At 35.5% G+C, this 27,172-nt stretch overlaps 1 protein-coding gene across 4 annotated transcripts; it reads left to right on the forward strand.

The window, feature by feature from the left end:
* Positions 1–4,032: 4,032 nt before the first annotated feature.
* LOC131042432 (uncharacterized) lies at positions 4,033–8,523 on the forward strand. Of its 4 annotated transcripts, none has more exons than XM_057975697.2 (3): positions 4,033–6,708; positions 7,318–7,636; positions 7,868–8,523. In XM_057975697.2, exons 1-3 carry the CDS (start codon positions 5,596–5,598, stop codon positions 8,431–8,433), a joined length of 1,998 nt encoding a protein of 665 aa, XP_057831680.1. In that variant the 5' UTR covers positions 4,033–5,595; the 3' UTR covers positions 8,434–8,523. The 4 variants fall into 4 exon arrangements, with proteins under 4 accessions (XP_057831680.1, XP_057831681.1, XP_057831683.1 ...); XM_057975698.2 differs by having other exon boundaries at positions 4,034–6,708; positions 7,882–8,078; XM_057975700.2 differs by having other exon boundaries at positions 4,035–6,708; positions 7,318–7,643; positions 7,882–8,078.
* Positions 8,524–27,172: the final 18,649 nt, after the last annotated feature.

A 27,172-nucleotide genomic window follows, 5' to 3' on the forward strand; every position in this document is an offset into this window, starting at 1 on the left:
AGGTGACATTCTATTATTCAAATTCCCCTGCAGTTCAAAAGTTAATCTTCCCACAAAAACATCATTCCATCTCAAGAAGTTTTATGTGTACCTCTGCATCTGCAAATGTGGATAGCACTCATAGACCTTCATTCCATTAACCCAAGGTTCTTGATATAATCCTGGCCATTCTCTGATATAGGCTAAAATATAAACAGGTATGAAGTCATATGAAAATTAGCTGTTCCAACAAAATTACTCAAACCTTCGTGCAATCTCTCAGCAATTACTTGCGCCCAGTCAAGGTATTTCTCACCAGCTAATAATACCTGAATGTAAAAATACATCCAGTCTTCCCAATAGAAGGCATGTGAATTCCCCTTAAGCCTATTCAAAAGAATCACGATATCCCTAACTTCTGTAATGAAATGCTCTCTTGTCAAGGGTTTAGGCAACCTAGAACCTCCCTTTTGTATTTTAAGGAGCTAGTTTCTAGCAATGACGCTTCGATAAACACTTTTCTTCTCAGAGAAAAATGCGTATGAGGTTCCTATGGACCAATCTTCATACGGCTCTTTGTGAGGAATTCCAATTGCAACCATTACTGTTTCTCTGTCAATCCGCACTAGCATGTCTCCATAATTGGCTCTAATACACCTATTACTAGCATCATATATGTTCATGCATGCATATACTAATTCTGGGCAAGGAGCAGCAATTGGGAATGCGGCGGCCTCAACAAGACTACTGTGAACTATCTTTCCCATCATGGAATTGGCTGTTGGGTTCTTAGCCCTCTCTAGAAAATTATCTAACTCATCTTGGATGAAGGTTGTATCATCTAACTCTGGGAGGGTACTAATCAAGCATGATGTTTGACCCAATTTTGGAAGAGTTGGTCTCATTTTTGCTTCAAATTGCATCAACTAGACAACATTCAACTTCGAGGCAAAGAATTACACTTTTCCAATTTCAGAACTAAAACAAAGCAGGGGAAAATAAGCAATTGAACTCACCTGTCTTCAACATCAAACTGTGAAACCCTCAGAATAACTGAGCTAAATTACCTTCCGCGTCTCCACTCTTTGCCAACGGCAACAATAATTGTCTTACCTGAGAAGCATCATATTTAAGGATGGAAAACACTGAAAAGAACCAACACACGCTTCGTCCCAGCTCATTCATCCATGTAAAACCACTTGTGATTTGATATAGTTCTGACATGCTTATTAATTAGAAATCAATTTCACACAGTCGACATGCCTTCTCATGATTGTTTCCATAATTGCAATTTGAAAACACGAAAACCAAGGAAAATTCTATTTCGATCACGCCGCCTTTTCCTCCTAAACACCATCGCGCTGATTTGAAAACACCGCTTTGAACCTTGAACTATTTTAAAAGAAGTTCATTGGTTCAAAGTTCAATGACAAAAGATCAACATTTGCGAACAAGCAGAAAGAGACAAAAGGAACATTCAATGACACGGGAATGAACCTTGAACCTTGAACTGTTTCAAAAAAAGGTTCAATGGTTCAAGTGCAAAGTGACCACAAGACTAAGACTAAAGAGACAGCCGCAAAACACAAGACAAAAAACCGATTGAACCTTGAACCTTGAACCTTGAACCGGAAAGTTTCAAAGTTCAAGTTCAACGACTATGCTGATGAAGACTTAGAACTTAATGGATCGCATTTCCTTTGAACCCGAATTTTGAACTTTATAAAAGGTTCAACAGATGAGTACGAAACTTGATTGATGAAGACTTAAGCTCTATGAAAATGATGACCCTTATTTTTGATGGGCTATAAGCGAGAAAAAAAAAGGGGGGGGTAACAGTTATGTACCAAGGTATAAGGATTAGGGTGATGATGTTCCAAGTGCATAAAAGACTAAATCAAAAGAAAAAGGTTGCAAGAAAGCTTATGTCGTAAGCCACTTGATATGGAAGATCATGATGTCATTATAGTGGCATGCTACAAGGACTAGTATAGATGCATACAAAAAGTTGTGCTATAGAGCTATTTATATATTTGAAGGATGGATGATCAAGAGTTGATATTGATTTAGGAGATCAATTTGGGAGGTTGATTAAGAGGATTTAATGTATAAAATCCTTCAAGTAGCACTTTACAATTGGTGCACATGAGGAATTCCATGAGCCAAGGGATTTCGATTATGGAGATATTCTTGGAGAAAGATGGGGGGTGAGGATCAAAAAGTTCCTTTTTGGAATCTTGTGAAGGGCTAAGGTTTTCTAGATTGAATGGATGGACAATATTTGATGAGATGAGTTCATGTAGACTTATGAAGCATGGGACCATGTGTAACTTTGACTTATGTGGGAGGTCGATTTGGCTAATGATGCCTAGGATTCTACAAGTGGCCTAGTAGTTAAATAATTGAATTTAAGTCAATTAATGGTTTGACAAAGAATTTTGAAAATTAAATTTTTTTTTTTGAATTTAATTATTTTTTGGAAGATTTAGATACGAAGGTTGAACCTTAATTAAAAAAAATTAATTAAGGCTAGAATATAGAGATAAATATTGAAATGATTAATTAATTAAACAAATAGTTGAAATCCATGCAATTAATGGTAGGAAGATGGCTAAGAATGTTAATTAATTAATTAATTTTATTTAATTAATGCTAGAAGGGGATATATGCAAGATGAACCCAACATGTCAATTCCATACCACACAATTAACTTAGATCAATGCATAATAATTTCACCTAAATCAAATCCAACAAATGTGATAATTTGAAGTCCAATGCCATCAAACCATACCTAAAACTAAATAACTCTAATGCATATTTATCTTTTCAAGAAATATGCTTATCTATTTACAATCTAATATCTCAAATCTCTATCCTAGATCGAATTTATCTATAATTGCCAATGGGCCCTTAATCCATTGGTGAAGTTGAAAGGTTCTTAATGATTAATGAGTTGCCCACCAGGGATCGAGTCTTGTTGAGTGCAAGGCTCCGACATCACAAGGGATGAGACCAAGGGCCCTTGATTTGTTGGTGAAGTTGAAAGGGTCTTAATGAGTAATGAGCCACTAGGGATCAAGTCTTGTTAAGTGTAAGGCTCTAGCATCATAAGGGATGAGGCCAAGTGCCCTTGATCTGTTGGTGAAGTTGAAAGGTTCTCAATGAATAATGAGCCATCAAGGATCAAGTCTTGTTGAGTGCGAGACTCTGACATCATAAGGGATAAGGTCAAAGATCATGCAAGGCTCCGACATCATAAGGGTGAGATCAAGATCATGCAAGGCTTCAACATCATAAGGGATGAGGCCAAGATCATGCCCTGGATGAATTTGGTAGAGGGATGAGGCCAAGATCATGCATGGCTCTGACATCATAAGGGATGGACGTAGCTAATTTGGCTCCAAACTGCGATGTCATACGAATGCATAACTTTTGTGCTATGTAGACAAAAACTGTAGAATAAGCACATAATGGTTGGGGGGCTCAGCAAAAGCGTTGCGGCCGTTGTCCCCCACTGTTGTATAACACGAAGGTTATTCAGGTGTACGACAATGCGGTCTAACGTTTTTGGAGCTATAATAGCTACAGCCATAAGAGATGATGCCAAGATTGTACCTTGGATGAATTTGGTAGTATAGGTACCCCTCAATGTGAGACTCTTAGCTCAAAAAGATAAATAATCCTCCATTAAAAAATCTATCTATAATCATCATTTGATTAGTCTACACCTAAATATTATAAAAGAACAATTATTATCCTTGTCCGTATCTATTTCCCCACATAAGAAATGTGGGATCAAAGGCATTTACAGCCAAGGTACAATACTCAAACATCATGCTTACAGAAATTCTACCCATCACGCGCACCACAGATGTGTAATAAACCAAATGTATTAAGTGCACCTAAACGCACAGATATTAAAAAAACGAAAAAAATAAAATAAAAAACATCATTTATATGAAACCTTCCTCACTCCAGTCCAAAAGCATATAAAATACAGTAGTAAATGTCAAACAAAAATAAAATAACCTGTTCAAAAATTTTATGCCTTTTAAAATCTCCATGTTTCGTGCATCAGATCCACGCTGGACATGTCGTATGGATTTATACCGCTGGATAGACTATACGTCAACTCACCGTCCGAACCGTGTTATTTCCTTATGTGGGTTTTACTAGAGACCACCAGAGACTGTCCGAAATCCGCAAAAAATTGACCCCGAAACCGCCTGTGAAACCATCCAATTTCGTATTTTCCTGTAATTGAACTTTTCTTCGAACTCCCAGTTGAGAAATTCAATCAGGGGTTGACAAGACGCGGATTTCCATATGATTTCAGGGTAGACAAAATCCTCAAAATGCTTATGCGGAGTCTTCTAAACTGGCTCGGGGTTTGTGCTGACTGAGCAAGTGTTGTTGGGATTTTGGAAGCTGGAATTGTTTTTTCATCGGGCTGGGGTCGTGTGAGGGCCATGGTCAGCAATGCTTTCACAGTTCTTTCGATGTTGGGGAAAGCTAGGGTTTGAAAAGTGTTCGGTGTTGTCTGTAGCTGCCTGCGCTGAGAAAAATGCAGAAATGAAGTGCGGGAAATGTACCCAAGTGGGCTTTGTCTTCAGCCGAGGTAATTTTCTGCGTGCTGTCTTCTGATCTATTTTGGACCTAGTTATGGTTATGAAATATGAGGTTTAGTAGAATGTTTTTTAAGGGAGTTACTTAGGCTCACTTAGCAGAATGACGTGGATTTTTGTAAAGGGAGTTTGGTTATAGACAGAAGAAATCAGGTTTAGATTTGGGTTGGAAGGACTTGTTTGGAATAATTAAGGTTCATCAGAAGTTCTGTTTTTGACTGCTCTGAGTAGAAGGAACATCTGAGGTTTATATAAGGAAAAGGGTTTTCAGTGATGAAGGAGAATATTTTTCTCGAGAGAGAGTGATTTGAACGGAGAAATCAGTTACAGCATTAGTGCAAGAGTTAACCTGGATTAATGAGGGCTTGCCAGAGTTACTAGGTTGGAGCCAAATAGGTTAACTTGTAAGCTTCTGAGTTTTTGCGGAGAAAGCTTGGTCTTGTGTAGTAAAAACAGCAGAATTAGAAATGGGTTGGCCTTGGTTTGGTGGGCAACGTTTGATATTTGTGAAAGATTAGTGTATCGAAAGTTGGATTTTGGTTTTCAACAGATAAAGAAGTTCAGTGATGGCTTTACCGGGGTTGGGTGAAAGGGCTTGAGGCTTGTGACGTTTGTTTTTGGAACTTTTAATGGGTGGAACTTGGCTTTAGCCGTACAAGTCTGGTCTTTTAGGGAAGGGCGAGGATCTTTTCACTGGTCACGTTTTGTTGGAAGGGCTTGTTTGGATAAGACGAATTGGATCTGTTTGGGTTGAACAAAAGTTCTGTGACCGATGTTTTCTCAAGAAAGCTTGGATTACTACAGAAAAGATATAAGGTTTAAAAATGGCGGTTGCATTTTGGTGGGAAGGTTCGAGTATTTTTGAAATTTAAGGGTTTCAAGGTTAAGGTTTGACAAAAAAGCTCGGAGGAAGTTTCTGGTAGACAAGGTTTGTTGGGAGGGTTCCAGGACTGTGACGATTTTTTGAACTTATCAGGGTGGTTTTGAAGTCATGGAATTCCCCTTTTCAAAACAACCTCCAACAATGCAAGCTGGAGGCAGTTCTGTCCGCAAGAACGTTTCTCCTATTCCTAATTCTAATCCCAAAGCCTTTGAGATTTTTGAGAGGAGAGGTGGTGTGGAAGCTTCCCCCCAAGGTTTGAGACACTTCAATGCAATTGATCTGGGTGGCAGTGGCGATATTAAGAGGGATCTGCGTCCTTCTACCATGAACTTTGGGCAGGGAATCCCTGCAGGAGATAATGCTTCTCTTAATGGGGTTGAGTCTGAAATGATGCTTTCATTGGATGAGATTCTGGATGATTTGCACAAGAAGGTTGTTTCCGTTGATGTTAATGAGTTTGGAGTTAGGGGGAACTCTGCAAATCCTCTTGGTTTTGGGTCTGGAAATCCTATAGGTGAAGGTAGTGTTGCCAGCTTACCTCAGAGAAATGAACAACAAAGGAGTGTGCATGTAGGAATACCCAATCGACATGAAGGAGAAGTAGCAGGTCCATTACCAGTTTTACCCGCAACTGGCAACCAAATCAGGTGTACCGTACCAGGTCCTTCAATAACGGGAGAAAAATATAAGGATGTTATTAGATCAGAGGTTGAAGGTGTGAACCTCGCTGGGGATGTTGCTTGTCTACAAGGTAATAGGCAACAGGATCAAGCAGCGAATTTCAGAGGATCCAGTGAACAGCGTCAGGAAGAAGATGCAGCTGTACAAGGAATAATTGAATCATCTAAGGGGGGAGCTTCAGGCTCACTTGAAACCAATGATCAGAGTAAGGGAGAAGTGACAGAAGTGGTTGTAATCAATGATCAAAGTAAGGGTCAAACATCTGCATCTGTTGGAACTCCCAATCAAAGTATTAGCCAAGCTGCAGGATCAGAAGACATTCATGACCAAGATAAGGGCAAAATGCTGGCACAGTCAGATAAAGCTTTAGGGCCAGTTATTGGGGGAGCACTGGAGCCTATTTTAAGTACGCCCAGGAGAGGGAGACAAATATCACGCAAATTCACTGAAATTATTCAGTCACCTGATTGGTTACCTGAAGGATGGTTTACTGAACTAAAAACCCGAGAGACAGGTTCAAGTGCTGGTACAAAAGACAAGGTAGCTAGTCTGCCCCATTTATCTCATTTCTGCTACTTTTGGATTTATAGTTATGCTATGCAACCTTGAATATTTTGTTAGTTGAATGCTTTATCAGTTTTATGGCTCTTGGGGTTATATAAATTTTGAGCTAGTAGGGTTCTGAGCCTGAGATTGGTTTCATATGTAAAAATGCCTTCTTTTGAGGTTTTGGATTTTGAGCCTTAAGTAGAGTTCTGTATCCTAGGGAATGCATGTAGTTAGGAAATTCTTTCTTTCAGTTAAAGAGTTCATAGTAGAACCTTAATTTTTTTTAATGGAATCTAAATTTAGCTTGATTCTCTTATTGAAGCAGCGAATGGGAAACTATCCTTGGAATCAAGCAGCTAGCAAATATAGGCCTTGAGCTGGCATTGTTTGATGCATGTATACTAACATATGATTGTGGAAGTCCGGTTTTAACTGCCAGTATTTATATGGTAGTAGTTTGAGTTTCAGTATTGGTAATGGCATGTAAAATTTGATCTCCAAATCTGTATATTTCATGCCTGGCTGAGATTGCTAATGAATTGCATGAAGGGGGCCTATTGGTTTATAATTTTTTTTTGTTTTTTGTTGTACTGTCTGCAGTATTTCTATGATCCTGTATCTCAACGGCGATTTAGATCCAAAGCAGAAGTGTTCAGTTTTCTTGAGACTGGGAAGATTGGAAGGTATAAACCAAAAGCTAAGTCTGAAGGTGAAGTTGGTCGTAAAAGGAAGGTTTCTAGTGGTATATTCCAGAATGCAGCCTCATTTGACCCGAATATAAGGCCAACCAAAGTTAGATGGGTTTTAAATGACTCTGAAGGTTCTTGGATTCCATTTATTAATGAAGATGATTTGAATGGATTTAACAGTAAAGAAGGGGAATGCACTTTTGATCTGAATAGCAACAGTGCGGACGCATGTAAAGAGTAACTTCGTCTGAACTTTCTTATTCCTTTGGTTTTCCTTCCTCTAATTCAATTAGTAATAGATATACAGACTTCATACGTTCTTTCATGAACAATTATGCTTTTTTCAAGAATGTTTGCATACTAATGAACTTGATGCCCATTTGGTGCATCTTTTACTTTTTTTTGGGTAATCTTTATGTAGTTGATAGGTAGTTGGCTGCTGAGCTAATGTTTGCCTGCAGATGATCATGTACAGGGGGAAACAACAGCCTTAAAGGACAGACGTTGGTCAACAAGCCTTAAAAGCAATACCATTAAGTCCAGAACTAGCCCCTCCACAAGAAAAAAAGTTCCAAAGAGGGATTTGCCTGTGTCAAACCCTTGTTTTGAATATGCTGTCCAAACATTAACAGGAACAATTCCAAATCTAGAGGAAAATCTAGCCCTTTCGCATGCTCTTCAAAATTATTTTGTCACAGAAGCAACTCCACTACGAATTTTAGGTGTTGATTCAGGTAAATCTATTGAAATAGTTTCGGATAAGCATCCAATCTATCAGCTGACGAACAACTTCACAAAGAGTCCTATTTGTGCTTCAGATAGTTTACCTGGAAAAGAATTGAATGGTTGTACGCACAGTTGTAGAGAGAAACAGCTTACTAGACAAGATACTAAAAAATTACTTGAACCCCTTGGGAGGAAGCTCTGTAATCAAGCTATAAATGTGTTGAAAGGGCATAAGTTCTCTAGTCTGTTTTTAGAGAAGCTACCAAACAGTATTCTAAATTCTTCATTAGCTTCTGACTGAATTTGTATTGTAGCATTCACAGTTCATGCGTGCTCTTGTCATTGTGCCATACCCGAATTTCTTTGAAATAGACTTGATCTTGAAAATTCATTCAGTCTAACCCATGGATTCAGTCCAATCTGCTGTTCGATCTCATTGATTAGGTGAATAAATATCAGACCTGATGTTAAGGATTGCTCAGGATAATAATCTAGATCCTGGGATTTGCATTTTTTTAGGGATTGTTTTTCTTAGGAAATGCACTTTATCTATCAGTTGAATACATTCACATTCAACTCAGGCTAGCTTTATGTCGAATATGGGCATTTTAGCTTTTTGCCTTGTTGAGGTGAGTCGAGACCATTTTGTTGCCGACAGTTTTTTGTTTTTCATAGCATCTCATTTTTTATAATTGTTGGCCCCAACAAAAATAATGCTTGTATAGCTGAAATACAATTTATCTCTGACGGGGATGATGGCATATTATATTTTAATTTTCTTAAACCAATATCTATTCCTCTGTCAAAGTTCTTAGACTGGTCCTTCCCAGTGTTGCTCAAATCTCTTCTTGTTGATCTAGATTTGTTCTTATATCTAAGAAATACCACCTATGATTTGTAAAGCGTTTTGGATAAAATTTGAGTAGAGTTTTTACATTAACGTTTCAGATCACACTCTGTAATCCATCATGAGGCTGAGATTGTTTGCCTATCTCATACTGGTGATACAACCATTCTAATTATGGATCAAAATGTGTGATCTGCAACATTGATCTAAAACCTTCTATGCAGTTTCTAACAAAAAAATCTTACAAATGACAAATTTGGATGTGGAAAACTGTAGAATTTATTTTTGCCCTTCCAGTGGTGATCATAGTGGTAATAAGACTAGGTACAATTATATTACAAAAACCCAGGGCCTTCATGCTGAAGTAAAACTTGGTAGGTTGATATGCGCTTAAGCTTTAATTGCAAATTTAATCAGTTCCACAGTTGCATTTTCAATGTTCATTTGCAGTAAGTTCTAAATCCAGTTTGGTTGCTATAAGGTAGGGCACTTTGAATCACAATGCTATAATGTAATGTGTAGCTGTAATGGAATTGCTTAGTGACAAGTTATGGTATTGATAGGTTTTTGGGTATAGAGGGGATTGATTCTATCATATTTTGCACTTGATTTCTTTTTTTGCTATGAACTGGTTTAGTGGTGATATTAGTCACTTGCTAAACTATTCAGCAGATTTGATGTCAGGAGGCACTTACATTTAGGGGTTGTCTAGGTCCATGGATAAATTTGGTAGAATGGATACCACCTTAGCCTTCTTTTATAAAATGGATTGTAGGATTGACTGAATTTTCCTTTCCAACTGAAGGAATATGTATTGAGAATCATATAAAGATTAAAAAGCTAACATATGAACAATATTCTATGTAAACAAGCACGAATTAAAGACCAATGGAGGAATCTCTTGACAGCCAAAGGCAGTCAACAAAGCTGTTGGCAAAGTAATTTAAATGCTTAGTGTAATGTGAAACTTGGGTGGGTGGCTGTTCATTTTTACTCTTAGCTATTGAATTTAATGTTCACCCCAGTTTGTCAATATGCATATTCTCTCTCTCCAAGTCAGAGGAGAGACGTATATCATGAATATCATCAAGTTTTTGTGCTCATTCACATGGTTTTCGCGTATTAATGAAATAACCTAGTAAGAAATACCCAGAGGTGCTATCAAGTGATTGATAGACAAATATTTGTAGCCAAATACTGCATATTTATATTTGTAAGAGTCATTCTATGGAGTACTCTGTCAACAGGGCTATAAATATTCACAGGTTTATGCCTATTAACCATTTGGTAGTACTTGTATGTTCTGTTTCTAGATTTGAAGAATTTTGCAGGTTTGATAGTTAATAAATTTCTGGTGATTTTACAACAAAGAAGTAACTTCAGAGGTATTTTAATTTATTAATACTGACAATGATTTTAAAAGATGCTCAACAATGAAACTATATGCATCAACCATAAGAATGAATAATTTATAATTTTTCTTTTCAAGACATGCATCTTTCTATTTTTGAACGAACTTATGTAAGCTGTTGTGCCCTCCATAGCTTTGTTATTACACAATTAAAAAATTGTAAACCAGGTATGAACTATGAACAACATAATATATCAATATGTGACAACATTGAAGCGGCCATCATATAATTTCATCGAAATTGGAGTTTAATGATCAAAATATTTCGTAGTCTTCACAAAGATTGCTGCCTTCTTTTTAATGAATCTTTTGGCAAAGGAGTGGTAGATACCAGTGTGTTCAATGCAACTAGCTATGTTTAAATTGTTTGCAACCTAGTTTTGGCCCATGCATTTGCTACCCAGATCCTCAATGGTTAAAAAAGAATGCTGCTTTGGAATCCGCCAACTCCAAAAACACTTACATATATTGTGATTCCCAGGATTTGCGTCACGTTAGGCATTTGATCATAAAAGTATTATTGCAAGCCTACAAATGTAAGCGCATTAGAAATCTCAAATAGAATGTATGTATTGAGGAAGCAGCCACAAAATGCTCAATGGAATTGTAGTTTGTGGCGATCTTGTTTATCAATCCACATTCTTTTGTTGCTTGGAGCATATTCATTTGTCACTGTTGCTATTTGTAGTTGTATTATATTGCATTCACTTCGAGTCATGCTTCTGGCAAGTTGAGTAAGTATTTTGATCAGACATGGGCAACAACACTAGATTAGATAGGTTAATAAAGCTTAACAAATTTTCTGAGGGGATCTTCAAGTCTCCATGATCCTCCTATCCATTATGCCGCCCATTCTAGGATTAATTCCCTCCAGAGTCTTCCATGTGAAATGCAGGAGGCCAAGTCCTGAGGATGAGATCAAAGACCTAAGTACTTGGCCTCTTGCATTTGACATAGAGGACCCCAAAGGGAGATCCTAGAATGGACATCCCTTGAGGTGTTTGGGCAAGGCAACTAACCCAACTAGGTCTGCCTCCACCGCGTTCCTCACCCTTTGTGCAGTGTGTTTGCAGGGACATTGAGCGTATAACATCGCCAAGTGCAAACGATAGGATACCATAAATAATCATGTCACTTAAATAGGGATCAATTTTACCTCTTCAACCTCTCTGACTATGCATAGGCTCCAATCAATATTTGTTTTGTGCTCCACATTAATTGCAATTTCAGCCTTGTCAGGAAAACCTACGAAACAACACTAAATGCCAGTAGGAGCATTTTCCTAAGTTTGTCAGAGGCATTTTAAAAAGTAACAATATCGATATAAAACTAACATGCAAATTCTCATCTTATTGAGAACGAAGAGAGACACTCAACTCATGCATTGCTGGAACAAAAAATTGGACAATTGAGCTATTGGGTACATTTTATTCTAGAGAAGAAGAGATCTATTATGATGGCTGCAATTGGAATGCCAAAGTCCAAACTTCACCGAACATTTTCTTTAATGTACATGATCACAGCAACAATAACAAATAAACCTGTGCATAAACCAAAATAACACAAATTGAAGAACGAGCTCTAGATTTTTGTCCAAATAGCAATCGAAGATCATATCCAACTATTGGTACAACTATCTGGGCTCCTATGTACCCTAGAATTTGTCATTTCAATATAATTATTAATACCTAGTATCAATCATTAAGACTAAATATTAATTTAAGAGTGCTACTTTCAGTGAATATTGAAGATATTTTCTAAACCAGAAACTTAAGAAACAGCTAAAATGGGTGGTAAAATTAAATGAATCAACAACACACAAGAAGATACCCGGTTCAAATCAATATACAATTTGAAAAAAATGTTTACAGACATTAATTATGGTTTTATCTTTTTGCAGTGGCAAAGACCAAGGTATCAGCAGGGTTGAGCATCACTGCTAGAATAGATATGACCAACATAATAGATCACGAACATTTCTGCCATTTCCCACGAGCGATCCCCCAAGATGTGTGTTCGTGCCATCGCTCTTCCTGTCAATTACAAGCAAACCACATCTTTCAAGTATAACAACTGTATTTATAAAAATCCAGAGTTAAAATCGTTAAATTCAAACTTCTAAAAATACTAGCAATCAAAACCCGCAGGGGCTGCATCCTCAATTTGATATTTGGGTCTAAATTTAAAGGAAAATAAAATTGTTAAAAAGATGTTACAACATATAATGGCTACCAGAAACAACTCAACAAAACAAGAATGTTATTGGTCATTGTCGTTTCTGAGTTGGATTGTGTAGCAGCAGTTATTTACATCAATGTTTCAGATTACACTCTATGATCCATCATCATCAATCATCAGAATATATATTATATTTATCAACTATCACACGAGACATATAAAAAGAATAATTGCTTATAGAACATTTACAATAAATTATTCTTAATAACATTTGTAGAAATTAATCTAAATGTCTCAATGACAGGTTTAACTTCAACTTGAAACATTATTTCATTGCATAATTTTCAATTCCATCTGTTCATTTGCAATCTTTTATCTTCATAAAGTCTTCAGCTTTCATGATATCTTTTTTATAAACAATGGTCGGTCTGGCTTCTAGCAAGGTGAAAAACTTATTCTTTAAGAATTTCCAATATCATAGTAAATTGCAACAAAATTTGGAAGGGGTGTGAGTTCACTTAAGGGATTAAATTAATGATCTTTTTTTTCGGAGTACTTCATTATTTTACTCTCTCTAGATATGTGAAGGGATCTCGTCAGATATTACTAACCAAAATTTATCAATTATCAAGATCTTTCATCAAATTTAGGTTCATATTCAGATACGATTTGATGTTATGAAAAACTATTTTTAATGTAGCAACCCAAATCATCACAAACAAATATAGACTAATGATTGCAAGTACACAAAATAAAAAATAAGTGTTCATAAATTTTAATTGTATTGCAAAAATTGCACTTTGAGCAAAAATTGCACTTTGAGAAGGTATATCATATTTTAATAGCACAAAATTAATGATTGAACATGAGTTTTTTGGTGGAAGAATTTTGGACCCACACACTTTAAGCATATTGAGAAGGTAGACCATATTCTAAAAGCACAAATTTTAAGGCCAACTTCTTAAGAAAGAGAAACCATCTCAAACATAATATTTTTGCACAATGATTTTGGACAAACATAATTTAAGGATATTTTACCATTTCTTCATAGAGAGATTCAAGTTTTAGCAAGTTTTAGTTAGGATTGAAACAGTTAAGAACTCCCAAAGGGTTAGTAACAATTGTAATTTTTTTTTTTGTAAAATTGTTTCTCTTGTTATGCTTTCTTATTCGTGATAATGGATCATGGAGTTTGATTTGAACCGTCGAGCAAAAAATTTCACACAGTTGATTCTTGAAACTATACATGTTAACAATATGAATTGTGGAAATCATATATCTACAATATTCTTGAAGTTAAATCTTAAGGGGATAGTAAATCTAATTTTGAAAAAAGATCTCTTAAGGATAAAAAAATTTTTGTGTGGCTATTGGGAATTGAGAAAGCATATCATTTGATCTCCATTTAACACTTACCATATTAGGATATCTATAAATTCCTTTACTCCTTTGAATGCCAAAAGTTTGGCCCGACAATCTTATAGTAGTTTTTTATTGCACTCAAGATTGCACCAAATACATTTGTAGCTAATGAATATTGCATCCATTCTAGAGAAGGCTTCATGTCTCATGTTAGAGTATTTGGGTCTTTACTTGATTAATTAAACAATATTTGTTTAATTATTTAAGTTCCCTTTATCTCTTTTACACTTAAGCTAACAATATGTGCATAATAATTAAATCTTTTATTAATTATTATGTGCAAGCCTAGGTTTTCCTTTTTAGAGTTTCTTGACCTATGAGAGGTTGGATTTTTTTCTTTTGTATCATTTCATTATCACATTACACATTTTGTGAAGATTGAGCTCTCATCTTTTTGAGCATATTTTTTGTGTATTGTTTTTTTTGTTATTTGCTTCCTTGCTTCTCCTTGTAACAGGTTATTCAGCTTGCAAAGATTTTTAGGTTCCTGTGGTGGTGTATTTCTCAACTCTCACATGGTATCAGAGTTGATCAATCGAACCAAGGAAGCATTAGAACCAACAGGACAAACCTCCCCATAATGTTGAAGAGGTTTCCAACGCTTATTCGTTGTAGCATTTCATTTATGCAAACGCACTGAGATAAAGTGTCATCATGTGTTGTTTACTTGGGATTTTGCACATCTTGTGTCTTATTGTACATGCACTACTTATAAAGTGCCATGGGGGGGTTGATGTTTGTCTTTTGTTTGCCATCCACCTTTGTCAAGTGAGTGTTCCTTCCATGACATTCACCTCATGCTGTGTGTCAAGTGAGTGTTCCTTTCACGATACTATGTACTGTCTCTGTGCCTTCGATGTTCCTGGTTTTTCGTCGTGCAGTTCTTGTTAGTCGTTCTTTTCGGTGTACATATCCCTCTCCCTCTTTAGTATTATGGGAATGTTTGTCCTGTTGGTTCTAATGTTTCCTTGGTTCGATTGATCAACTCTTCAGGCTTTGGTTTCTCATGTCATCTGTATCTTCGAGTTCAGTTGTTTGCCTTTGTTTGCCTCCTAACTCGAGTAGTGTCATTTGAGGGCACTCATACAGATTATAGTCTTCTCTACCTGGTCATGTTCTATTTCAGTGGAGGTTCTTCAGATCGACAGTTATTTTTCGACAATGTTTGCAGGTTTTTCATGCTTCAGTGATTCTTTCGATCTTCTCTTGTTCCTATCTTTTTGGAACATTCTTGTTTGGAGGCTTTTTCAGTTCTTCTTCTTGCCTTTTCCATCTCTGTTTGGAGTAGAGTTTTTTCCCACGTGGTTTTCTCTATTTCTCCGATTCATAGAGATTTGTTTGTATTTGGGTACCTGATCAAGCCTTGTTGCCAGAATTCATCCTTCTTGCTTTTGGTAGCTATTATAGGTTTTAGCTTCTCCCTAAGTCTAGCTTAAAGGGGGGTGTTAGAGTATTCGAGTCTTTACTTGATTAATTAAACAATATTTGTTTAATTATTTAAGTTCCCTTTATCTCTTTTACACTTAAGCTAACTTTAGGTGCATGATAATTAATTCTTTTATTAATTATTATGTGCAAGCCTAGGTTTTCCTTTTTAGGGTTTCTTGACTTATTAGAGGTTGGATTATTTTCTTTTGTATCATTCCATTATCATATTACATATTTTGTGAAGATTGAGCTCTCATCTTTTTGAACATATTTTCTGTGTATTGTTCTTTCTGTTATTTGCTTCCTTGCTTCCCCTTGTAACAGGTTATTTAGCTTGCAGAGATCTTTAGGCTCCTGTGGTGTTGTATTTCTCAACTCTCACATGGTATCAAAGCTGATCAATCGAACCAAGGAAGCATTAGCTCTCACATCTCATACTCTCAAACAAATTATATTTAAACTAAAAGGTTTAATAGAGAATTTGTTGAATAGTAGATCATAATGTCCCCTTACTAACCTCTTTAGTAGGGTGGACCATTAGCCTATTAAGTTGGGTTATCGTAGGCTAATGAATTAGGGTTAGGGGACTTTGGAGGCAATTGATCCAATAGGATGGTAGTACGAGATGATTATTTGGGTTGCAATAGTTAAAATGAGCATAAAACCCTTTTTTGGAGTAATTTCGGATGAGTTTCCCCAAACTATTTTTAGTAAGTCAATTTTGGACGCCAACTGAGCTAGTTTTCAACATTTCTATTTTTAGACATGTCGGTGGGAGCAACAAATATCATTGACCCAATATTTGGTATAGTCTGGTGATTTTGTTTTAAATATCAATAAGTTAATATTTTATAAAGTTAAATTAAATATTTAACTTCATCGTTATTTAATATATTTAAAATAAAGACTATTTTGGCATTGGGATTAAAGTGCAATGCAAATATTTAATAAAGGGAACCTTTTGGTGACTTAAATACACTTTATACAATTTTTGAATTTATTTAATATTTTAAAAAGACAACCTGGGAGATGTTAACCCATTTTATTAGAAATATAAAAGAGAAAGTTGCAAATCATTTTTCTTATGTTGAGTTTGATATTTTGATATTGATTCTTGTTTTGGAGGAGATTGTTCTTCTCGGGGTTTGTGAGGATGAAATCCCTTACAAGCAACATTCTCCATCTTGTTAAGAACACAATGTGGAGGATTTCATGGTGTTTTCATTCAAAAAACACAATTGAACTGATTGGTAATACATATATTCAATTTTGCTAGAGTTTATATTGCATATATGTTTTTTATGGGTTGATTGATAGAGTTTTTGAGGAGTTTGTTGTGGCTTATGCCTCCATTAGCTAATTGCACCCTTTTCATTAAGAATCATATTACTTGCACAAGGTTGTACACTTCACCTTGGGACATGAGCCTCTTTGGAGAGGCATTTGAAGGTTTTATTAAGTCTATTTGCACATTTGGTGTAATCTTGGGTAATGAGCTATATCTTTCTTGGTTAATAGAGAGGGTTCTTGGGGGCGGCATCCATTTCTAAAGATGCCAATTTGTTGATTTTGTGAACAATTCAAGTCAATTTATTGCTGCATTTTTTGGTTATGTTTGAAATAGATATGTAATGCTATTTAATGATTTGGGTTGCTTTTTGTAACAATTTTTCAATAATAACCAAGATCTAGAATCCAATGGATAGCACAATCAAGAGAGAAAAGATTGATAAGCACAAACTATATTCTCATCAAGATGCAAAAAAGGATCAACTGGATAAACCATGCAATGAAGATGATCCTGCTTATAAAGGCAAGGCCATATGGATATGTGAGCACACAATCATGACATGTGGCCCAATGAGAAATAAGGGTAGGTGAGGGTAGGTAGGAGAAATAATAAAGTATTCCACAAGAGGTGGACCACCCACCAAAAGTAGAATGTAACAATAAGATAAGACTAAAAAAGGTGGAATTTATCCTACAAGCAACTTTTCTATTTGCACACTTCCCTAAGTGTCTTATATGCAAAGTACTATGAGATGCATTATCCTAAGTGAATTTAAGTAGTGTGTAATTATGAGACATAATTTACACCAACACTTTTGCATTTGAGAAAAATTGCACTATTAGATTAAAAATAAAATATGAAATTTATAGCCTTATGTAATTCTGAGTTTTATCAAATTTCAGAAGTTATTAGTTGCTACAAATATTTCTATTATTTGCATTTTAAATGTCAATCGAAAATTATTATAAAACGCTTTCAAAACAAAAAAAACAAAGGCAAAACAAGGCAACATATTATAGTGGCATTAAAGCTTTCAAGAGGTTTGCTCCAAATTTAGTTGCTAGAAAGAATAGAGGACTTAGAGAGACGGAACAAAGAAAATATGGGTGACAAGAATGCAAGAGATCCAAGAGAAGATATATTGTTGAATTTGTTGGATGCATTGGTTAGAGGGCAATAAGATGCATAACAAAGAGCACAATAAAATCAATGTTAGGACATTTTAATAAAATTGATGGCTTGACAAATGGGGGTGAATATCGGTGCCAACAATCAAGCTAATAATGGAGGCAACAAGGAAGGCAATAATGGAGGGAATAATGGAGAGCACTCAGTACATGGTGATAATCCAAATGAACTAACTAGAACCATCAACTCGAGGCCTCTTATTCCTACCTTTCCACCTAGGGTGCCAACACAAGTTGATAATGAGCCTCATATAATAGATCTGTGGGATCAATTCATACATGATTGGGAGAGCGGAGGTCTTGAGTTCTAAACTACTACATTATTAATAGACTATATTTATGTCAAGATGAAGTATAGACCCCACACTAGTGATAGCACACAAAATTGTGATTTGTAGAAGAAGGTGGAAAATTTGTCTCTTGTTTATTATGATGGTTCAAGGAAGACTTTAAGTCAAGCTTGGGTTCAAAAGGTAGATACTTATTTCTAGCTTAACCTTATGCCAGAGGAAGAGGCCATTAAGCATGTAGTGATACATCTCAATGACATTGCACATAAGTGGTGGCATGATGGGATGATCACCATGGGCATGATCAAATTACCTCTTATGTAGATTTTGCATAAAGGTTGACTGAGAGATTTGACAAGAAAAATTTGAAGATGCATTTCAAGGAGTTGTCACAACTGAAGCAATGGGGTTCAGTAGATACATAAATTGTTGATTTTAAAAGACTTGCAATGTTGGTCATAGATATTTCAGAGAGGAGACTCATGGTTCTTTTCATGTATGAGTTGACAAATACTTTGAGAGGGTGGATTAAGGATCTCAATCCACCTAACTTACAAAATACAATAAAAAAGGGCTAGAGATATGGAGGCTTCTACGTCCAAAAGAAAACTTCAATCTAAAGGATTCCCACACAAGGACAAAGACAAGAAATAGTTTCAAAAGCAATCACATTAGCCACACAATTACACAAATAGATTGGATAGTGAGCAATCAAATGATCTAGAAGGAAGAAATTGTGCTCACATTGTAGAGAACATTGCATAAGTGTAGTGTCAAGGCCAAAGCTAAGCAATTGGAGTATTTTTTTGCTGAGGAATTTGCATTATAAAAATTATATCATGTCTAATTCAAAGAGTAGTGAAGAGGAAAACACATCAAAAAATAGTCCAAAGAGGATGGAATAATTTGACAAGTCACTAGCGGCAATCACATTTAAGGTGAGAGGTGTGATGCATGGGCAATGAATCATTGCTTTGATTTATATAGGAGCAACACATAATTTCATTGATAAAATATTTGTAGATAAGAGAGGATTGCAAACTGAAGAGCACGATGGGTTTAAGGCGATGGTAGCTAATGAGTATAAGCTTCCTTGTACCCGCAAGATCTCTAGCTTGAGCATACAGGTAGGAGAGTATGAGCTGAAAGATGAATTCTTTATGGTTGATATGGGAGAATGATGTTATTTTTGACATGAAAAGCATGTTATCACTTGTAGAGTTCTCTTTCAACTTACGAAACTTGTAAATAAGATTTAAACATCAAGGAAAGAAACTAGTACTTGTAGGGATTTCAAATGGAGGGCCTAGGGTGGTATCACTTAATAAGATGGAGCAACTAATTAGGATGACTAGGTAAAGTGGGAAGTAGAGTGTCTCATCATGCTAACAGTTCTTACAGTTTTAGACCAACAAAAGAACAATTACCATCCTAATATTTAATAGTTGTTATCCAAGCATATCAAGGTGTTCGGGAGTATCCATCATGGAGTTCCACTTGAGAGGTGGATACAACACATTATTGAGCTGGAGAATGGAGCCAAACTAGTAATCATTACTCCTTATCAACATCCTAAGAGGCATAAGGATGAAATAGAAAAGGCAACTAAGGAGTTACTAGAGATGGGACACATAAGACCTAGCAAGAGACCATTTGCATCAACAATAGTTTTGGTGAAGAAGAAGGATGAGACCATGCAAATATATGTTGATTACAAGGTACTAAACAAAAAGACAATTAAGAACATGTATCCAATTCACAAGATCGATGAGTTGATTGATGAGTTACATGACAGTCAATAATTTTCAAAGATATCTTTGGGGTCAGGGTACCATCAGATATAGATGTTGAGAAGACTACTTTTAGGTGTCATCTTGGACATTTCAAGTTTTTGATGATGCCCTTTGGATTGACAAATCACTTTTCAAAGTTGCATGAATCAGGTGATCAAGAAACAATTGAGGAAATTTGTTCTGATATTATTCTGATGACATCTCGATTTTTCAATAAGATTTGGGAGGAGCATATGCATCATCTTGAGGAGGTCTTGAGAATTTTAGAGTGATTATTTACATGTTAAGGAGTCTAAATGTGACTTTAGGATGACGAAGCTCCTTTATCTTGGTCGCATCATCAATGCAGAAGGAGTGAGAGTTGATCCTAAAGAGGTCAAAGTTATTGTTGAATGGCCTACTCCTACAAAAATCACCTAACTCAAGGGATTCTTTGGTCTCTATTGATTCTATAGAATGTTTGTTAGGGGCTTTTCACAAACTACAACTCCACTCACACATTTAACTAAGAAGGGAGCTTTTGACTAGTGTGATTTAGTGCAAAAGTGTTTTGAGCACTTCAAGTAGGTGATATCCACATGCCTCATGTTGGAAATGCCAGACTTCTCTTGAGTTGGAGTGTGATGCTTTAGGAGAAGAAATAGGTGCGGTCTTGGTGTAGAAGAAGAACCCCATCTTTTGAGAGTGGAAAATTAAGAGATGTGGATAGGAGGTATTTTGTTTATGATAGAGAGGTGTCGGCCATTATGCATTCCTTGGCCAAATTCACACCATACCTAGTTGGGGGTAAGTTTATTATCAAAATAGACTACGACAACATCAAGTACTTGATTAACCAAAAGGATCTCAATGATAGGCAGCAAAATGGGTTAGTAGATTGCAACATATGATTTTGACATTGTAAATGTCAAAGGGAAAAATAATATAGTTGTTGATGCACTTTCTAGGAAGCCTCACATATGTTCTCTGGTAGAGATTTTTGTTGATTGGAGGGATTTGATTGTAGCAAATTATGCAAAAGATTCATATGTAATGACACTTTTCTCCAAGACTTAATTAATTATTTGTAGTGGAATTAATAGATTAAATTTTAATGTAAAGTTCATTAATTAAAGGTAATTATCATTAAATTATACAAAGTAAATCAATAACACAATAAATGGAATAACATAACCACTTAATTCAACCATATTATTGGCAAATCATATATAAAGCATTCTCAATATCTTATAGCATCAAGGTTTTCCAATACTTATCTTAATCTTGAGCACTTGGAATAGTCATTCTCGCTTCAAGAAGATTCTAGTGGCCTTGGGTCCTTTATGGCTATGGCACCCCATGGAGGAAACTGGTTCTTACACAAAACCAACCATCTTATCTACAATTCAAAGGAATTGTCACAGGTCTAGGCTCTTTTACGACAAGTAAGCACTCCAGGAGGACAGGTTCTTACACAGAACCTCGCATGCCTTCACAACACGAAATAAACACAGCCTTGGCTAGGACACTCCTAAGTGTATACCATACCCCGAGTTGGACACACGTTGTGTGCCCCTTCTCCAATGCACATGCCAACCAATGACCTTAACCTTCATTCCTTTGTGCCCTCTAAATTCCTATATTTCTTCCCATGCCCATAGCCCACCAAGCCACCTTCTTCTTCTTCATTGAGTGATCTCCCTCCCCCTCCCAAGTCTCACATAAATGACTTATATAACCTTTTCAAGGGTAGTTTCCAAACCATCACACCCTTTCGAAAAGGTCACCTTTAGTTATCCTTTAATAATTATAATTATTCCTCTCTCTTAAGAGAGTTTGTCTTAAACATTATTTATTAATATTTATTTAAACCAAAGGATTATAATATCCTTTATTTTTATCTCCCTTTTTAATTCTAAAAGGGTTATTTCATTACTTTATCTTCTATTGGAGAAATGGTCAAAGGGAAAAAGAATATAGTTGTTGATGCATTTTCTAGGAAGCCTCACATATGTTCTCTGGTAGAGATTTTTGTTGATTGGAGGGATTTGATTGTAGCAAATTATCCAAAAGATTCATAGGTAGTAGAAGTTATAGAGGGAATGATTCATGATGTCAAGTACATGGTGACTAATGAGTTGATCATCTATAAGGATATAATTCATTTGGTACTGTAGACACCCAAATCTATCCACTTAATTAAATGAATACTTAGTATTTCTTTGATTATTTAACCAATCGATCAACAATTATTTAATTAATTCATCTTAACCCTCTTCTCCTATTAATTAAATAAATTATTCAATTTATTTGATTTAATTCACTTAACCAAATTCAGACCATTAAATAAATAAATAAATCATATTTGTTTAATTAAATCTTCTCTCACATTTAAATAAAATAATATTTATTTAGATCCCCCAAAATCCCATCTCTCACATTTAAATAAACTAGAAATTGCACCTTGGTGTGCAATGGGCACACCGAATAAGCATAGAAGAACAATTGGAGTAAATTTTGATTATTTTTTTGCCTACATTTGTGTAGTAGATAAGGTCAATTGGTTGACCATTTAGCAAATAATGTTGTTTGTCCAACATAGGTATGAATGGAGAAGTGATAGCTTCAAATAAATTATGCATCCACTTACAAGGATCTAAAGATGATTGAAAAATATTTGAATTAGGAAGATAATCGGGTTCAATCACCAACAAGGTCATGTTATATTTGCAACAAAGAGAGAGGAGGATGGGAGAGATTGAGAGGGAGAGATAAAGAGAGAGATAAGACAAAGAGACATAGAGCTAGAAGAGATAAGTATAATGAGAGGGAGAGAGAGGGAGAGAGGGAGAGAGAGGAAGAGATGGAAAGAGATGGATCATGGTAGGAAGTGATATAAGGAGGAGTAAAGATAGGAATAGTATAGGGGTAGAGGGATATGGAGAGATAGATATAGAGAAGCAAAAACATGTAGGTATAGAGGTCGAGGAAGAGGGAGAGAGGGAGACATATCTAGAAATAGAGGGGTGGAGAGAGTGATAGAGGGAGAGGTAACGTAGATTGATGTAGGGAGATAGAGAGGGGGAGATAGAGAGATAGGGATGGGGATGAAGATATAGATATAGATATAGATGATGAGATAGAGTGATAGAGAGACAAAGATATGAGGAAATGCAAGAAGATGGGGAGAGAGGAGAAGATGAAGAGGACGGTGGACAGAGGGAGAGATAGATAAATATATAGAGAGTGAGTGGGAAAGAGAGAGGGAGAGATAATTTCTACATTGAATAAAAATTTATAAAGATTTACTTTTAACACAATTTAATAATGATATTATATGAATAGATTAAATTTAATATTATAATAATATTGCATATATATTCATCATTTAATAATAGTATAAATTCAATAATAATTTTAAAAAATCTCAAAATAACTTTCATAAAATACCAAATAAAAAATTAAATAAAACACCCAATAAAAAACTAATCGGGTGGCATAATATTTTGTATGGGAAAATCAAAATAAGATGTGCATAAAAAGGTATGAGAAAATTAAAAAGATAATTGGTCAGTGAAGAACTCCCTTTGGTAAACTCCCCAATATGTGGTACTAGGTAAAAAAGTAAGTTATCTACTTTTTAATACAATGAATGAAAAATAAAATGAAAATTCGATACCGGCAGGGAGATGAGAGAAGTTTATTGCATATTCATCAATTCATGTGAGAAGTGGTACGTAATACGAATATTTGTGCAGATTCTATTGCAGGATAACTGGTAATGGTAGAATTAATGGTAAAGTAGTATAAATATTACTCACATCCATAAATTTTGGAAATATAACAATGTACCTAATAGACACAATATTCTATATATTAATGGTTCATTTTTTGAAATTTGGAAATAAGGAAGAAAGTTGCTCTAAAGTGAACTACAATTAGAGAATAAAAATTATAACGTGTTATGTGGCTTTTTGTGCATAAGTCAAATTTGAAAACTATATAAAATTAGAAGTAAAGAATAATAGATTAGTATGTTGTATTAGAGTTTTTTTTTCTTATAAAAGTTGAGCCTATAAAAATGAAAAAGAGATATAATCAACATGTAATCAATAATACGTCTTATGGAAATGAGAGCTAGAGCAAGGGCAACAAAAACCCTAGCCACTAATGATGGAGGAGGGTCCTCTGGTTCTTGAGCCTATGAGGGTAGCTCAGAGAATGAAGAATGTGATGGTGAATATCCTACATATGATGAAATGGTGAAGAGTTGCTTTGACGTGCTTCTTTAAATGGTTCCTCAAATGATGTGCTCATAAAAGGGCCAAAAATAGCATGAAATCCCTATTGTCAAGGTTATAATATGTTGTATGTATGCTACTCTAAATCATAGAGCAAATGAAGGTAAAGAAGGATAAACATGCATTTAAAGTGGTGAAGAAGAAGTTGGGAAACCACATGAAAGCCATGAAGAAGTGTGAGGAGATACCTAATGTTATGAGAAAGATGGTCTCATGTAATAGTTTTGACAAAGGTGGCATGTTTCTCAAGGATGAGGAATGAGAGTGATTGGAGATAAGATTCAAGACCCAATAGTAACATCATGTGTCAGTCAATAAATGTGGTAGATTAAATTCCATGATCACAAAAACTAATTATCTAAGTAGCATGAGAAAATTTTGAATTGACACTTTAAGGTGTACTCTATGATTCAATTGGTCAAGATGAATTACATTGTATTGCATACTTTATTGACTACTTTGAGTCATTGATCTAACATTATTATTGATTTAGCTTCTAAATCTAAACTTTAAATCTTAACCCCTTTACCATTTCTTAAATTTCTCATCACCAATCCTTAAGATAGACTTGTCATGGTGAAATCACACAATTATAATAAATGTATCAGATATTGAATATTTATATATCAAAACATGATTGACACAAAATCTTTGAATAAAGAAGAAACACACAAAGGAAATGGTATCATATCTATTGGAGTTGAGGAAAAAATCAACTCTACAGCTCCCAAAGATCACCTGCATGCAAACTTGTCATGGGAGGAGAGAAGCAAGAAGGCTATGGAGGCCAGAATTCAGAAATCCAAAAAAGAGGAGTCATATTGATTGTGCAACAAGAATGCAATTCAATAATTACAGTTGTTATGAAAATACAAAGAGAGAATCCTTATAAAAGGATACTTGAAACCCTAAAGAATTATGAGATTCCTAAGTTTAGCTTAAGCGTAGAGTATAATAGACTAATAATTAAATAAATAATTATTAGCTAATAAAAGATAACTCTAACACCCCCCCTTAAGATGAACTTAGGGAGTAGCTAAAAAACGACCAAGGACTTAAAAAACATGTAAAAAATGCATGAAAGCAACAATGGGTCCCGACAACTAGGCCTGATGAGGTACCCAAGTACAAAAGAGTCTCTGTAAGGCGGAGAAATAGAGAAAATCAAATGGGAAAAAAACTCTACTCCAAAAAGAGATGAAGACTAGTGAAGGTTTGAAGAAGCCTCCAAACAAGAAAATATCTCAGAAAATAGGAACAAAGGAAGAGCATGAAGAACACCACTGAAGCATGAAATAGCTGCAAACACTGTCGAAGAGTAACTGGTGATCTGAAGAACCTCCACTGAAATAGAATATGACTAGGTAGAGAAGACTGCAATCTGCATGAGTGCCCTCAAATGACAATACTCGAATTAGATGGCAAACAAGGGCAAACAACTGGACTCGAAGATACAGATGACCAGGTAGAGAAGACTGCAATCTGGATGAGTGCCCTCAAATTACACTATCAAATTAGATGGCAAACAAGGGCAAACAACTGGACTCGAAGATATAGATGACATAAAACACCAAAGCCTGAAGAGTTGATCAATCGAATCAAGGAAGTAGTAGAACAACAGGAGAAACCCCCCATAATGCTGACAAGGGAGAGAGACAGGTACATTGAAAAGAACAGCCAACAAGAACTGCATGACGATGAACCAGGAACATCGTAGGGGCAGAGAAAGTACATAGTGTCATGGAAGGAACACTCACTTGACACACATCATGAGGCTAATGTCATGGAAGGAACACTCACGTGACAAAGGTAGATGGCAAAAAAAAAAAACATCAACCCCCCCATGGCACTTTATAAGTAGTACATGTACAAGAAGGCACAAGATGTGCAAGATCCCAAGTATACAATGCATGATAGCACTTTATCTCAGTGTGTTTGCATAAATAAAATGTTACAATGATCAGAAGAGACAGAAGACTGGAAATAAGAAAGAACAACCAAAGACGAGACGTCCTACTCAAATAAAAAGATCCCAGGAACTAAAACATCCAAGATATTCACCAGAGTGCTGAAAAATAAAAAACTAAATAAAATGTACCTGAAGCAGAATCTGGAAAGAAAAAAATATATGACTAGAAAGTGCATAGAACAAGCTTTCTAACAATATAAAGTTTTAAAAAAACAGAGTTTGGATGCTCAAGTTATGTCTCACGGAGTGCAAAAAAGAACCTTTGACTTTGACAGCAAAAAACATCATAAAAGAGAAAAATAAAAATTTCAAACATCCAAATCTGAATAGAGCTCGGAAAGATCTTTCAGACGATATAAGGTTTTTGAAAAAGCGCCTCCGTATGACCAAGTTACGGCCAAAAGGAAAAAAACCCCTCTTTTTTTTGATGAAAAATTTTCTTACGCATTTGCAAGTACAGTCGTACAGATTTTCGTGCCTCGAAAAAATGTGCGAATAAAAAGTCATGCCCCTGTCACCGAAAATAGACAAATTATATATCAAAATTCATGGAATGAGCCTTTTGAATCCAACTATGAGATCCTTTTGGCACCAAAATATACCCAAAAATCAACTACCCCTAGAAATGGAAAAAAACAACTGCACAAACCCTCGAATACACAGATCTGAAGAACAAGGCCCAAAATCTCTCATGAAGAGAGCAGGGGCATGCAAATCTGAAGCTATGATACCATATTGGAGTTGAGGAAAAATCAACTCTACAACTCCTAAAGATCACCTACATGCAAACTTGTCACAGAAGGAGAGAAGCAAAAAAGCTATGGAGGCCATAATTCAAAGATCCAAAAAAGAGGAGTCATATTGATTGTGCAACAAGAATGCAATTCAATAATTACAGTTGTTATGAAAATACAAAGAGAGAATCCTTATAAAAGGATACTTGA

Source organism: Cryptomeria japonica, chromosome 1, assembly GCF_030272615.1.
Source record: "Cryptomeria japonica chromosome 1, Sugi_1.0, whole genome shotgun sequence".
Lineage (NCBI taxonomy): Eukaryota > Viridiplantae > Streptophyta > Pinopsida > Cupressales > Cupressaceae > Cryptomeria > Cryptomeria japonica.